General features: G+C 53.1%; 1 protein-coding gene across 1 annotated transcript in view; it reads left to right on the top strand.

Annotated features, from left to right (window-relative positions):
• Positions 1 to 211: 211 nt before the first annotated feature.
• GYPC (glycophorin C (Gerbich blood group)) overlaps positions 212 to 14,740 on the top strand; it is a 35,830-nt gene continuing 21,301 nt past the window's right edge. Inside the window, exon 1 of the mRNA XM_051848073.2 lies at positions 212 to 414. Coding sequence (XP_051704033.2) covers positions 375 to 414 — 40 coding nt within the window. The 5' untranslated portion in view covers positions 212 to 374. The remainder of the gene's footprint in view (positions 415 to 14,740) is intronic.

The following is a 14,740-nucleotide window of genomic DNA, read 5'->3' as shown; positions in this document are numbered from 1 at the left end:
TCCGCGGGGAAGTTTTTAGGAGCACACGGTTGGGGGGTACTTCTCAACCACAGGCTCTGTATCTGGCAGTCGCAGATGGAAACCGAAACAGCGAGAAAAGCCGCCGGAGAGTTGGAGCACCGCGGAGTTCAGAAGTGGGCGGGTGTGTGTGTTTAAAAAAAAAAAAAGGGTGGAAACCCCACCAAGCCAAGTCTGCAGAAAAAACAAATGAAGTGTGCCTATCTCCGGCCTGGAGCCCCTCCCCTCGGCCCGCGCCCGGGGACCGTGACCCAGCTCCGCGCCCTCCTGGCCGCCGAGGGTCCGGAGCCCGCGCGCGCGCGCGACCCTCGCCGCCCGCCGCTGCGCCCGGGGCCGGCGCCCGCGACCCGTCGGCGATGAGCAGCGGCAACGACACCTCGCAGCTCCCGCCCAACGGTGAGTACCCGCTCTGGGCAGGGGCCTCTTCGGGGGCCCACAGCGGGCCGCGCCGAAGAGACCCTGACGCTTTGCCTGGCGCTGGGCGGGTTGAACCAGGAGCCTGAGTGCAGCCCCCAAGCCAGCATGGAGCCCGCCCGGCGTCCGGACCCGACGCGCGAGGTCTGCGCGCTGCGAAGCCTGGGGAGGCCGCCGGACACCCGCCTCCCGTTCAATCCCGCGCGCGCGCGCGCGCGGGCGCGACCGCGGCTCGCTTTCTCTTTCTTGGTGCGGGAAACTTCTGGCCAGAGCTCGTCTCCGGCAGCGTTCGGCCACGCAGCCTACAGAGGCTACGGAGAAGTTGCCTTCTCTGCTGGCGGGTGTAGGGCAGGGCCCTGGGTCTGCTCCAAGCCCGCGGGGATGGCCCTCCAGGGCGCCTAGGGTGTCCCAAGAGGTGCAGGACCCCCCGCTGGCTTCGGCCCTTGATGGGCTTGTACCTCCCTAGCTACCTGATTTCTTTCTTTGTAGAGCCAGCACTTGCTTTCTTGCGGGCAGGAAATCGTACGCTTTGAGATTCTTGGTAGATGGTCAGAAACATGGCAGGACTGTCCCCACCCTCCCTCTCCTCCTCCTCCTCCTTCTCTGCTGTTGGGCTTTAAAAGGTCCAAAAGAAAATATTATTTTACTTTTTTCAGATGGATGTTTCTCCCTTTCATCTCCCACCCTGGCTGGGGCCATTCTTTAGGGTCTGTTGGAGAGGAGATGCTGCAAGTCCTATAGTATGTTGACCTTAAATAATTAATAGGATAATGAAATGAGGGTGGGAGCAGCAGACGCTTTGGGAAGTTTTGAAGTTGTAGTGGCAGAGAGGACCGGCCCTGGCCAAGCTTGAGCACTGGTGAGCAAGGCTGACTTGGGACGGCAGGTGAGTGCAGTGCCCCTGCGTATGCATGCAACAGTGCAACAGTTCGTGCACTTCCCTGAGTCAGCCAAGTGTGCACAGGGCAAGGGCTCAGGGCTCGGCGTCCGTCCTCAAAGCATCTGTGACAGTTACTAAACAGGGGCCTGAAGACAGTCTCTGTGCTCGTTTCAACATCTGCAAAAATGGAAGTCTAGTCGGGCTGTGAGAATGAAATGTGGCTCAGAGACAGACATGCAGGGTGTTCAATACACAGCAGGCGCCTCTGTGTTCATTCCCCAGGGGACTGCGGGTCCCTGAGTTCATGTGTGTTTACATGTGTGTCTGACTCCAGCTCAGGGATCTGTGTGCCTGTGTGGCAGGGCCAGGTCAAGAGACAGAAGGCACTGAGGAAGTGCAGGCTTCGTCTTTCCGGTGTCTGGAAAGCCTGGCCCACGCCCCAAGCAGACCTTGGCCCAGGACCGCAGGCACCTCCCTTCGGCAGTGGCGAGGATGCAGCCCTTGCTTGCACATCATCCCAGATCCCCCTTCCGATGTGATTTACGGCAGGAGCGGGAGAACAGCGGTGGGGGTGGGGGTGGCCCTCCTTGTGTTAGCTGTGGCAGGATGTGTCTACATCCTGTCTCAGTGTGTTTACACAGCTTCTGCTCTGAACCAGACGTTAGCATGGAGAGGACCCGCTTCTGGGGGCTGGGGCCGCCCTGGCCAGCCAGCACTCCCTGCTCCCAGGTCTGAGCACCACGGTGACTGCCAGTGAGTCATGAATGGCCCTCCATGGCTGTACCCTTGGATGCAAGGGGTCAAGTGTCCACGAGGAGATGGCCAGGTTGGGCAGCTTTATATAGAATCTGCTGCCTCTGGCAGAAGCTGCGAGAGGGGGTTGCATTCAGTGCCAAATGAAATTCCATCTCAGCGGTTGCTCAATCTCTCCCAGATACCGGTGGCGGTGGGAGTCACATGGAGCTGGCACAGTCAGCAGCTGGAGCTTTCCAAGGGAATCTAAGGTGGGGCAAGTGTTTCCGGGGACTTGCAAAGCATCCTGGGAAGCAGAGGGTGTGGGGTCGGAGACGATCTGTGTTTGCAGCTGGAAGGCATAAACACTTCTACAGTGGGTAGGAAGGGCCCCTCAGCAGCCCAGGGAGATTGAGGAAGCCAAGCCAGCTTGCCTCTGAGTGGCAGATACTCAGAAACTTCATGGAAAATGCACATGAAAAACATTGCATGGATTTCAATTATCTTGCACCAAAATAAACATCTTTTTATATAAGTAAAAGGATTTTTTTAAAAGATTTATTTATTTATTTGAAAGACAGGGTTAGAGAGACCATCCATCTGCTAATTCACTCCCCAAATGGCTGCAATGGCCAGAGCTAGGCTGACCCAAAGGCAGGAGCCTGGAGCTTCTTCTGGGGAGATCCAAGCACTTGGGCATTCCGCTGCTCTCTCAGGTGCTTTAACTGGGAGCTGGATCAAAAGAGGAGCATCTTGGACTTGAACTGGCACCCAGATGGGATGCCAGTGTTGCAGATAGCAGCTTTACCTGGTACATCACAGTGTTGGTCCCAGGACTGATTGATTTGAAAGAGAGAGAGAGAGAGAGAGAAAGAGAGAAAATCTTCCATCTACTGGCTTACTTCCCCAAATGGCTGCAATGGCCAGGCCAAAGCCAGGCTCCATCCAGGCCTTCCTGGGAGGCAGAGCTCTAAGTTCTCTGGCCATCCTCTGCTACTTTCCAGGTGCATCAGCAGGGAGCTGGATGGGAAGTGGAGCACCTTGGATTCCAACTGGCGCAGTGATATGGAAGGTGTAACTCACCACACCTCAATAGCGGTCCCTAGAATACATCTTAAAGACTATACCTTGTCAACATAGCTGTACTGACTAGTTATTCTCATGTCTGCAGAGTCTGAATTAGGCGGAACATTTGAATGAACGCTTTTGTGCGATTCCCATCAGCCCCTCCTCTGCAGCAGGGGGCATGGCCCAAGGTCCCATGGCCAGTTAGTGACGGCTTTGGAGCCAGGCCTGGGTTTGATTCCCTCTGCGGCATCTGCCAGCTTTGGGGGAGACGCAGATGCCTCAGAGCCTCTGTCTCCCCATCTGTCAGTGGCAATAAGTTGAGCTACTGTGCCTCAGCCACATTAGTGGGCCACACGCCCAGTGCGAACTGATCAGGGAAGCGTGGCCTGTGGGTGCGGTAGGCTCAGGAGGGAACCTATGCACACCTGCTGTTGTTTTGTTTTTCGCTATGCAGCAGCAGCAACGTTCATCCTTCTTGGGGGCGGGCCTGGGCCCCTCCTCCATCCTAGTGAGAGGGACTGTTGTGCACCTGTTGGTGGCTGCAGAGGAGAGCCTTGGAAGGGCAGGGGGAGCTGCTGGGCGGGCCAGGCAGAGAGGAGCACGGGAGAAGCACACAGTAGCAGGATGCACTGCTGGACTGCATAGGCACGGGCACTGGGAACCTGCCAGCCATGCCACAGATCCCCAGCTATGCTTGTGGTCCAACCCACTCCCACCACAGCCCACTGGGGCTCTCTTTTGTATGATCAGGACTGCCCTACTCTGGGCTGCCTCCCTTCACCCTGCCTTGGCCAGCAGGCTGGGCTCCTCCTGCACCCCTCCCCCAAGCCTGCTTGACTGTCTGGCTTCACCTCTCACAGCTGTCCGGGTCAGGCTTTTGGGGTAACTACCCCTCCCCCCGCCACCTAACACACACACCTGCTTGTCTGTCAAGGCCTCCTTTACATAATCCCACACCACAGAAGATTCCCCCAAACCCAGAAGAACCACCCTCCGTGGCCCAGGGGCACTGGGCAGCCGTGATGGGTCCCGGGTCCCAGAATTCTGTAACCCCCACCTAGTTGCTCCCAGGCACCCTGCATGGAGAGGTGCTGAGCCAGCCACAATGACATGAATGGGGGATGATTGCACAGGTGACCTCGATAGCAGGGCTGCTGTGGTTCCAGCACCAAAAGCCCGCCCCTTTGGGCCACAGTCCGTTTGAGAACTCACAGTGAGCAGCTCCTAGGCTGGAACTTGGCATCTACTTGGAAGCCAGGAAATAATAAGCTGAAATGGGCAGAAAATCAAGCCAGAGCTGATAGGCCCCGGAATTTACTCCCAGGCCTTCACTGAGTCCTATTTCATGCCGGCTCCCGGTCTCTAGTCCCTGCCCCCACCCTCCCACCACCACCTCCCTCTCTTCTCAGCCTGGGCTTTCCTTCAGATCATTGTATAGTCTGACCTTCTGAGAGAAGGCTGGCTCCTACCCTTGCCTATTATAAATTTTAATTTCTGTACATTCTTCTAGAACAATCTTTGAGCACAAGACCTTAGCAGAGAGTGATAGGAGTTCATTCTCCACCCCCCGCCCCCGAGAGGGGTCGAGCCCAGCCCACTGACACCGGATGCCATCCAGGGCAGGGTAGAGGTAGGAGAGGGCCTTCCAGGACCCCTCCACATGCCTGCCGGGCTGCCAGGCAGCCTGGTGGTTACTGCCACTTGCTGTGGCTTCACAGTGAAACCCTGGGCCCTAGAGGAGTGTGCTTGCTCATCAGCCTGGCTCCAAGGCCCCTGCCTTATCTCCCACCCAGACATCTTCAGATCCTCATCCTCCCATTCATAACTCTGTTTAAAGGCACATCCTTTTATTTATTTGAAAGAGCAGCAGAGAGAGGGAAAAACAGTGAGGTCTTCCATCCACTGGTTCATTCCCCAAATGCCCGCAATAGTCAGGTTAGGGCCAGGCTGGAGGCAGGAGCCACAAGCTCCACCCAGGTCTCCCACATGGGTGGCAGAAATTCAAGTCCTTGGGCCATCTTCTGTTGCTTTCCCAGGGGCATTAGCAGGGAGCTGGATCGGAAACAGAGAATCCGGGGCTCCACCCGGCACTCTGATGTGGGATGCCAATGCTGCAAGCCAGGACATCTACCTTGCCACTACAGTGCCAACCCCCCATTCATAACTCCTGACAGCTGTTTGTGATACTATCACTTGTGTCTGATCATCCCACAAACTCCTTCCATGTTAAAGCCACACACCGCTCCTCTTATTGCCAGACTGTCATGGTCACCTACAGTTTGGAGCTCAGCAGGCAAACCACTGGCCCCTTTCCAGAACACTGAGGGAGGGAAACTTCCTTTTCAGGGCCCTTGTGTAGGATGAGCCCTGGGCAAGGCTGCCCCAGTTATCTTCCTGCACCCCTGGCACACCCTAACACAGCTCCTTATCTCTGCTCTGCACGGGATGGCATGGATGGACACATCTCGTATAGAGAGCTGCCCCCTAGAGCCCTCATACCTCCTGCTGCTGCGTGCAGAGTGCATGTTTATGAGTGGCTGGAGTAGGGGCTTCAGCTGACTCCAGGTTCCAGCATGGCCACTCCTCCTCAAGGAATAGAGAATTGAGAATCTTCTCATTTTATCAGTAGCCGTCGCATGCACGTATCCTTAGTAGTGTTAAGGGGGAGATACTTGTGGTTTGCTGAGTTCAAACCAATGGGACAATCCTGCCTGTGTGCCTTGTGCACTGGGCCCCACCAGTGACAACTCCTGGATTCACCAGGCAGCAGAGTCCACTGGCTGGGAATCGTCTTCCACTCAGGACGCTGCTGCCCAATGCTCTCAACGAAACCTACACACATCCCTGAGCCAAGCTAGAGGCCAAGGTCAGGTTCCCCTCCTGGATTTTTTGAAAATCCTTTTAGTTCAAACTTTGCATCAATTTGCTTGTTGCAAACCTTCGTCATACCAGCTCCAAGTGATATTTGGAGTCTAGAGGTTTGGTTTAGAATCCAGACCTACCATTCGCTGGTTGTGACCTTAGGTGATTTCCCTGGCCTCGCTGTGTCACAGTTCATGGTCCAGGACAGGGCTGGCTTCGCGGGTGTGAGACCAGTGCCCAGCAGACCCGTCACTGCTTTGGTTTCCTGCTGTGCTGCCCCGTCTTCAGATCCTTCATTTTTGAACAAGAGCCTCAAGAGTTTTCATCTCACATGGAGACCCCCAAAGTTGATGACCAGCCTGATGCCTGTAAATGGGGCTACCAATAGTTGCTGCCTAGGGTTTGCTCTGATACTAGGTGCCTTCCCTGGATGACATACCTGGCACAGGGCTCAGTACACATCCCTCACTAAGCTTCATCACTGCCTGGTTCAGGCACACTGCTCAGCTTCTTCCTCATCTCAGCCTTGCCTCTGCTTGCCCCTCTAGCACTAAAATCACACCCAAGGACAGGAGCCAATGTGCCCAGGGCAAGGCCCTCTGCCCAGCACAGGTGCTTCCTCCCCCATGGCTCTGGTGAGCTGGCCGGTGATCACCTCCTCCCACACTGCTCTTTCATGTGTGCATCAAAGCTGTGGGCTGGGTATGCAGGCCGGCAGCCTGCTCCCACACCAGCTGTGCAACTTGGAGCAAACTTCTAACCCTCTGAACCTCAGTCTCTTCACATGTTACACTATGGAGGGGCTCAGGGTCCCCTGCCTCATCTGATGCTTAACTGCAGGAGTTGTGGCTGCCTTGTTCTAAAAGTGGGGTCTTTAAAAACATCCATGAATAATGGGTGAGTGAGTGGATGGATAGATGGATGGATGGGATGGATGGGGGAAGATGGATAGATGGGTGGATGAATGGTGGATGGTGTGAAAATTCAGCCAGGATAGACAGGGCTGTCTACACAGCATGCCCACAGCCCCAGTGTCTGCTACACTCTCATCCCCTTGCTGTCTCTGTGCACTGCTCCTCACACACCTTGTGTGCTGTGCAGGTCCCTGTCCACACCCTGACCCTGACTCACTCTCCCTTTCTCTGTCTTCTTGCACCTGTCATTCTATTCGTCTACGCTTGCCTTTGAACAGCTCACACCCCGGACTCTCTGGGCTACTCCTTAAGGCTTTATCCCCTCTCCCTGGGGAGGACTCATTTCCAGCCCATACTCTGGGCCCCAAACACCTGCCAGAGTAGCAGACCTTACCTCTTTGGGTCATGCCTTGAGACTGGTGTTGTCCTTTAAATCACCTCTCTTGAACTTCTGGAAAAACTTCTTATTTTAGTAAAGTTAAATTTCAGTTAGAGTGGAAAATCCAGAGTATTCCCCCTTTTTTTTTTAATTCACAATCTTTGCTTTCTCTGACCTGGGCCGGTTCACCCCTTCTTAGGCAACCTGGTGGTCCCCCGCTCCCAGAAGGTCACCATATTGAAGCTGAACTTAGTGCGGACACCCGATCAGCATAGCGCACGACAGCCCAGAACTCTTGGACTCAAGGGATCATCCGGCCTCAGCCTCCCGAGTAGCTGGGACTACAGGCGCGCACCACCCACTACCGCGCCTGGATCACAACCTTTGCTTTCTCACAAACGCTACTTTATTCTGGCCCCTCCCCATCTTGGGGCGACTCGGAGTAGTCAGATGCAGGCTTTATGCCACGTAACTTGTCTCAGTTCACCCTCAGGCAGCCCGGGGAGGTATTTTTATCTGCCCTTTGCATGTGATGCTGCCGAAACCAGACTAGATGTGACTTCCAGAGGATCCCTGTGGGCCCCTCATGCCCCCTTTCTCCCCGCCCACCAACCACAGAGTTAATAAGGGGCATCCCAAGCAGGTCCATCTGCCAGGCTCAGAGCCCCAGTGCTGTGAGAAGCCCACAAATATGCCTTGGTTTCTCTTCCTATCAGAAGGAAGAAAATGAACCTTTAAGGTCAACAAATGCATTTGTCTGTATTCCAATGCAATCATACGATCTAAGATTTATTTATTTTATTTACTTGGAGTATAGAGTGATGGGAGCAGTGAGAGAGGGAGGGAGGGAGGGAGGGAGGAAGGAAGGGAGAAAAAGAGAAAGAGAGAGAGAGAGAGAGGGAGAGAGAGAAAGACTGATTTTCTCCATCCACTGGTTTACTCCCCAAATGCCTGTAACAGCCAGGACTAGACCAGGCCAAAGCCAGGGGTCAAGAACTCCATCTGGGTTTCCCATGTAGATGATCAGAAATCAACCACATGAGCCATTGCCTGCTGCTTCCCAGGGTGTGCATTTGCAAGAAGATGGAATGGAGAGAGGAGGCAGGACTCAAACCCAAGCATTTCCATATGGGATGTGGACAGCCCAAAGGGTGGCTTAACAGTGGAGCCAAACATCCACCCCAAAATACAATTGATATTTGAGAGGAGGAGCTCATAAAACCACAGCAACTGGGCCCACAGAAGTCACACTGGCCCTGGCCCAGGCCAGCTGAGGTTGAGGGTCCGTCCCCCCATAACCAGCTCTGTCCCTGGCTCCCAGCGCTCTGAGCCTTCTCTGCATGGCAGCCCTGCTTCCCTCGCCGTCCTGCACAGAGCCAGAAGGAAATTCTTGGGAGACCCAGACAGAGATTTCGCTCTCACTCTCCTCTCCCCTCTCATGTTTTCTATCTCTGTCCCTCTTCGTCTTCCTCTTAACTCTTCTGGCCTTTTAAGCCGTGAAATAAGGACCTAATAGAAGTATACATCTTCTTTGCTCTGTTGCATTACCCTAGAAACATCTCATGCAGGCACAAGACAAGAGGAAGGATGGAGAAAAGGGGTGACTTGGAGATAAAGCAAGTAACAACTGAAAGACTGTGAGCTCTGAGCAGATAAAGATGAGGGACATCAGTGTTAAGGGTCCCCCAAGTGTGGAGCCCAAGAGGGTGTTGGGACACTTTCAAGGTTGCACTGATCACTCCCTACTGCTGTACAAAAGGACGGGCAGTGGACAGCACGTAGCAAAGGCCACTCTGTTCCACTCTGTACCCAGCCAGAAGGTAGGTATAAGTACACACACACACACTCAAATACATACACATGTGCACATATATATGCACACAAATATACATACACATAAGCACACACATATACAAATATACATACACACATGTACATATACATACACACATATATACATGCACATGTATAATGCACAAATGGTACACACATGCTCATACATGTGCACACCTGTACATATAAGCACACGTGTACACATACACAAAGCACACATATACATACATATGCATGCATGCATAAGCATACATACACATATGCACATATACATGCATATACACACACATACAATCCTGAAGAGGTTCCACGGCTGCAAGTATTAATTCCAGTAAATACAAAATGGACACTGAAAGGCCGGCGCCGCGGCTCAATAGGCCAATCCTCCACCTGCAGTGCAGCTCCCGGGGTTCTAGTCCCGGTTGGGGCGCCGGATTCTGTCCCAGTTGCTCCTCTTCCAGTCCAGCTCTGCTGTGGCCCGGGAGTGCAGTGGAGGATGGCCCAAGTGCTTGGGCCCTGCACCTGCATGGGAGACCGGGAGGAAGCACCTGGCTCCTGGCTTCAGATTGGTGCAGTGCGCCGGCCGTGGTGGCCATTTGGGGGGTGAATCAACGGAAGGAAGACCTTTCTCTCTGTCTCTCTCTCTCACTGTCTAACTCTGCCTGTCAAAAAAAAATGGACACTGAAGTCCAACGCAGTGGTGTCCTCAGGGCCTTGCTGCTTGTCGGTGACACTGCAGCCCAGAGGCCTACTGTGTCTCCCTCTAGTGCTGCCGTGCTGGGAGGGGGCTGTCAGGGCCCTGGTCTTTCTGCTGCACTCCATGCAGTCCCAAGATCTCTCCCCACCTTCGAAGAAAAGGCCTTTCTTTGTCTGCCTCATCCTAGACCATTTGTGGTCCCACCACCCTCCGGGGCGGCACCCACCTGGTGGCTGAGCAGCTGCTGATGCAACCTTCCCAAGGCTGCACAAGGGCCAGCTTGTGGCTGTGGGAGTCCTGCCAGCCCAGGCAACCCACTATCCCCACCACCAAGGAAGCAGTGGGCAGCTGCCTGTCAGGGTCACTACAAGGACACCAAGAAACAAGAATGCCCCCACCAGCTGCTGGAATGCCTCCACCCCAGAACCACCCCTGAGCTGGCAGCTTTGTCTTGTGTTGAAACACGGCAAGCCATGTGCCACCATGGCCGTCCCATGCTTGCATTTTGTGATGCTTTGTGCTGGGCATCTCCATGTCCGTCTCCTCTCTTTGTTCTGAAGGTTCCCTCCTTGCTGTTCCTCTTTCATGGGAAACTAAAGCAAAATGCAGAGAGGTCAAGTGACCTGGCAGAATTCACACAACCAGGTCGTAGGTGGGAGCTTCTGAATGAGCTGTTTGTGCCTCCGGAATGTCATTCACCAGCCTGCTAAGTGGGAGGAGCTGGAGCTGGAGCTGAGGGTCACGGGGGGGGGGGGGGGGGGGGACCTGTGGTGCTGGCCTCACATTCTCCTGTCCCTTCTCCCTCCCTCCCCTGCACACACATGCATGCACACACATGCAGAAATGTACACATACACATTCATTCCCTCACAGCTCCTCCTTACAGTCCTGAGCAACAGACAGGTGTCAGCCCTAGGCCTGAAGCAAAAGGGAACTCTCTGGAGAAGCTGGTTTGGCCTGAGATGAGACAGCGTTTGGCCCGTGGGTGTGAGTGACCTGCAGAATTGCTACCGAGAGCACCTGTTGGCCATGGTCCTTAATGCGTTCTGCTTTCTTCTCTGTCCCGGGGTGGACACTAGGCCCCCCTTTCAGTGTGTGCCCCACTCCCCAGAGCCTTTTCTGTCTGTGATCTCACCCCGGGTCAGTGTGGGAATCAGATCCTCCCTGGCAAAGGAGTGGCATGCAGATTTAGAGTGCTCAGTATGTCTGTTCTTTATATTTTTGTTGGGTTCAGCATGGTCTCTCCCATGCCCTCCTCAGTTGAACCACTCCCCACCCCCCACACCCACACCAAGTCTATTAATAAAGACAGGAGCGGCGCCTTCCCTCTGCCAGGTGATCTGTGCCCACAGCCTTGGCCCAGCAGTAAATTCCTGGGTCAGTTTCAAGTCGTGACTCCTGCAGGCATCCCAGTTTGTTTTCAGCCTAGGACATGGTCCAGAACCCTTTCATAAATTGCAAGTCTACCCCTTGGGTGGCAGGTGCCATGGGCCCTGAGCCTTTAGCTTTAAGTTCACCTGCAGGGAACCTAGCCTGGAGCACCCACTATCCCATCAAGCACGTGCATTTTATTTATTTACTTATTTTTGTAGGAAAGGCAAGAGACACAGAAAGGAAAAGACAGAGACAGATCTCTCACCCACTGGTTCAGTCTTCCAAATGCCCACGACAGCCAAGGATGGGCCACGTTGAAGCCAGGTTCCCAGTATTCAATATGGGTCTCCCACACGAGTGGTAGGGACTTAAGTACTTGAGCCATCAGCTGTAGCTCCGCATGGTACGCATTAGCAGGAAGCTGGGATTGGAAGCAGAGCTGGGATTTGAGCCCATACACTTTGATATGGGAAGTAGGTGTCCTGAGTGTCTTAATCATCACAGTAACTACCCATACATACATATTGATCTTATTTTATTTTTAAAAATGATTTATTTATTTATTTTGAAAATCAAAGTTACAGAGAACAAGCGGGGAAGAGAGAGGTCTTTCATCTGCAGGTTCACTCCCCAGACGGCCACAGCAGCCAGCACTGGGCCAGGCCAAATCCAGGAGCCAGGAGCTTCTTCCAGATCTCCCATGTGGATGGCAGGAGCCCAAACACTTGGGTCATCTTCTGGCCATTATCAGGGAGCTAGATCAAAAATGGGGTAGCAGGGACATGAATGGGTACCCATATGAGATGCTAGCATTGCAGGCAATGGTTTTATCTGTAATGCCACAGTGCTGACCCCTACACATTGATTTTAATCAGATGAGACCTCACTGTGCGCAAGATGCTATATGGGGAAGACATACCCTGTCTTCAAAGGGTCTTCAGTCTCATTAGGGAGCATCAAAGAACAAAGCAAGTCAGAATGCTGTTGAGAGACATCCAACCCTACCTGGCTTACACACATGGGGCAGTGCCAGTGCCCTCATATCCCTGAACCTTCAAAAGGTGTGATTTCCCACCTGCCCCCAAAGCACACACACACACACATACAATGACATCACAACTACAAATATTTGTTGTAATTTTGTTTTTGATTATATTTGGGGGCAGTGACAATTCTATACAATTCTTAGATGATGCCCCAAATACAGAAGAGTTAAAAGGCCATCTGATCCAGGTGAGCAGGAAGTAAGAAGTTGGTGACCACATCCCAAGGTCCTTTGTAGTGCCCCCGCCCCCGATAGGTTTCCAAACTCCTGCCCTCCAGGGCCAGAGCATTTACCTGATGTCCAGTGACTGTTGCTGTCAGTAGCAGTCTTCTGAGGCTTGGATCTCAGAAGATGCTTGCTTATTAGAGATTTCCCCCACTTGAAGCTGTAAGATGCTGTCCCTGGGGTTAAATGTTTACTTAGGGAGCGGTCACTTAGCCTAGTGGTTAAAACCCCTGCATCCCACATCTGCACACCTAGGTGTGAGTCCCAGCTCTAGCCCTGGCAGGCAGCAGTGATTGCTTTGACTCTGGCCCAGCTCTTACTTAGTCATTGCAAGTATTTAGGGAGTGCACCTGCAGATGGGAACGCTATCGCTCTCTCAAATTTAAAGGAAAAGCCTGGAGGCCAGCTTGGTGGAAGAGTGGGTTAAGCTGCTGCCTGGGATGCCAGCATCCCATTATGGGTACTGTTTCATGATCTGGTTGCTCCACTTTTGATCCATCTCCCTGCTAATGCTCCTGGGAAGGCAGTGGAGGATGGTCTGAGTCCTTGGACCCTTGCCACTCACATGGGAGACCCTGACAGAGCTCCTGGCTTCAGCGTGGCCCAGCCCTGGCCATTGCAGCCATATGGGGAGTGAACCAGCAGATGGAAGATATCTCTCTCCTCTCTACTCTCTCTCTCTCCTACCTCTCTCCCTTCTCTCTCTTTCTCACACACACACACACCCCACACACTCACTCTGCCTTTCAAATAAATAAAATAAAATCTTAAGAAAAAGTTTTCCTGTGGCTCAATAGGCTAATCCTCCACCTTGCGGCGCCGGCACACCGGGTTCTAGTCCCGGTCGGGGCGCCGGATTCTGTCCCGGTTGCCCCTCTTCCAGGCCAGCTCTCTGCTATGGCCAGGGAGTGCAGTGGAGGATGGCCCAGGTGCTTGGGCCCTGCACCCCATGGGAGACCAGGAAAAGCACCTGGATCCTGGCTCCTGCCATCGGATCAGCGCGGTGCGCCGGCTGCAGCGGCGGCCATTGGAGGGTGAACCAACGGCAAAGGAAGACCTTTCTCTCTGTCTCTCTCTCTCACTGTCCACTCTGCCTGTCAAAAAAAAAAAAAAAAAGAAAAAGTTTTCCTATAGCCAGACTATAAGATGCAACCATAGTTGCTTATCACATTCCATATTTATTCCACAGGAGGTGGTCTTTTCAAGTTTAGGAATGTTGTGCTCAAACTCTGTGAAGCAACTCTGAAAAGCTGGAGAAGAAACTGGGTAGGAATTCACATACACCAGTGTGCTCATCACCTTCTGCGTCCCTGGTTCCATCTTCACTGGAAAAACGTGGGGCCGTGGTGGGATCACCCTGTCACCCATCCTCAAGAGTGAGGAGGAGACCCAGGGAAATCTTGTCCTTGGAGCATTGCAGCAGAGCATCCTGAGGCAGGGTACACAAAGACAAACAGTCCTTCCCGTGAGACGTTTCCTATCACACGATTTCAGGTTTCAGATGGGATTGCCTGCGGCTCAGATGGATCCTTCCCAGAAATCACTAAATGGGTATCTGGGTATTTTGTTGTTGTTGTTAAGAGAGTGTATTTCATGTTCCAATCTATTTATAAAAAAGGAATATTTTTTTCCTTTTTTTCAACTTTTATTTAATAAATATAAATTTCCAAAGTACAACTTTTGAATTATAGCGGCTTTTCCCCCCACAACCATCCCATCTCCCACTCCCTCTCCCATCCCATTCTTTTTTTTTTTTTTTTTTTTTTTTTTGACAGGCAGAGTGGACAGTGAGAGAGAGAGACAGAGAGAGAAAGGTCTTCCTTTGCCGTTGGTTCACCCTCCAATGGCCGCCGCTGCAGCCGGCGCACCGCGCTGATCCGATGGCAGGAGCCAGGATCCAGGTGCTTTTTCCTGGTCTCCCATGGGGTGCAGGGCCCAAGCACCTGGGCCATCCTCCACTGCACTCCCTGGCCATAGCAGAGAGCTGGCCTGGAAGAGGAGCAACCGGGACAGAATCCGGCGCCCCGACCGGGACTAGAACCCGGTGTGCCGGCGCCGCAAGGTGGAGGATTAGCCTATTGAGCCACGGCGCCGGCCTCCCATCCCATTCTTCATCAAGATTCATTTTCAATTATCTTTATATACAGAAGATGAACTTAGCATATACTAAGTACAGATTTCAACAGATTGCACCCACATAGACATACAAAGTATAGAGTACTGTTTGAGTAGTAGTTTTATCATTAAGTCACAGAGTACAACACATTAAGGACAGAGATCCTACATGGGGAGTAGGTGC

Source organism: Oryctolagus cuniculus, chromosome 3 (genome assembly GCF_964237555.1).
Source record: "Oryctolagus cuniculus chromosome 3, mOryCun1.1, whole genome shotgun sequence".
NCBI classification, from domain to species: domain Eukaryota; kingdom Metazoa; phylum Chordata; class Mammalia; order Lagomorpha; family Leporidae; genus Oryctolagus; species Oryctolagus cuniculus.
This window is presented reverse-complemented; position numbering and strand designations above follow the sequence as displayed.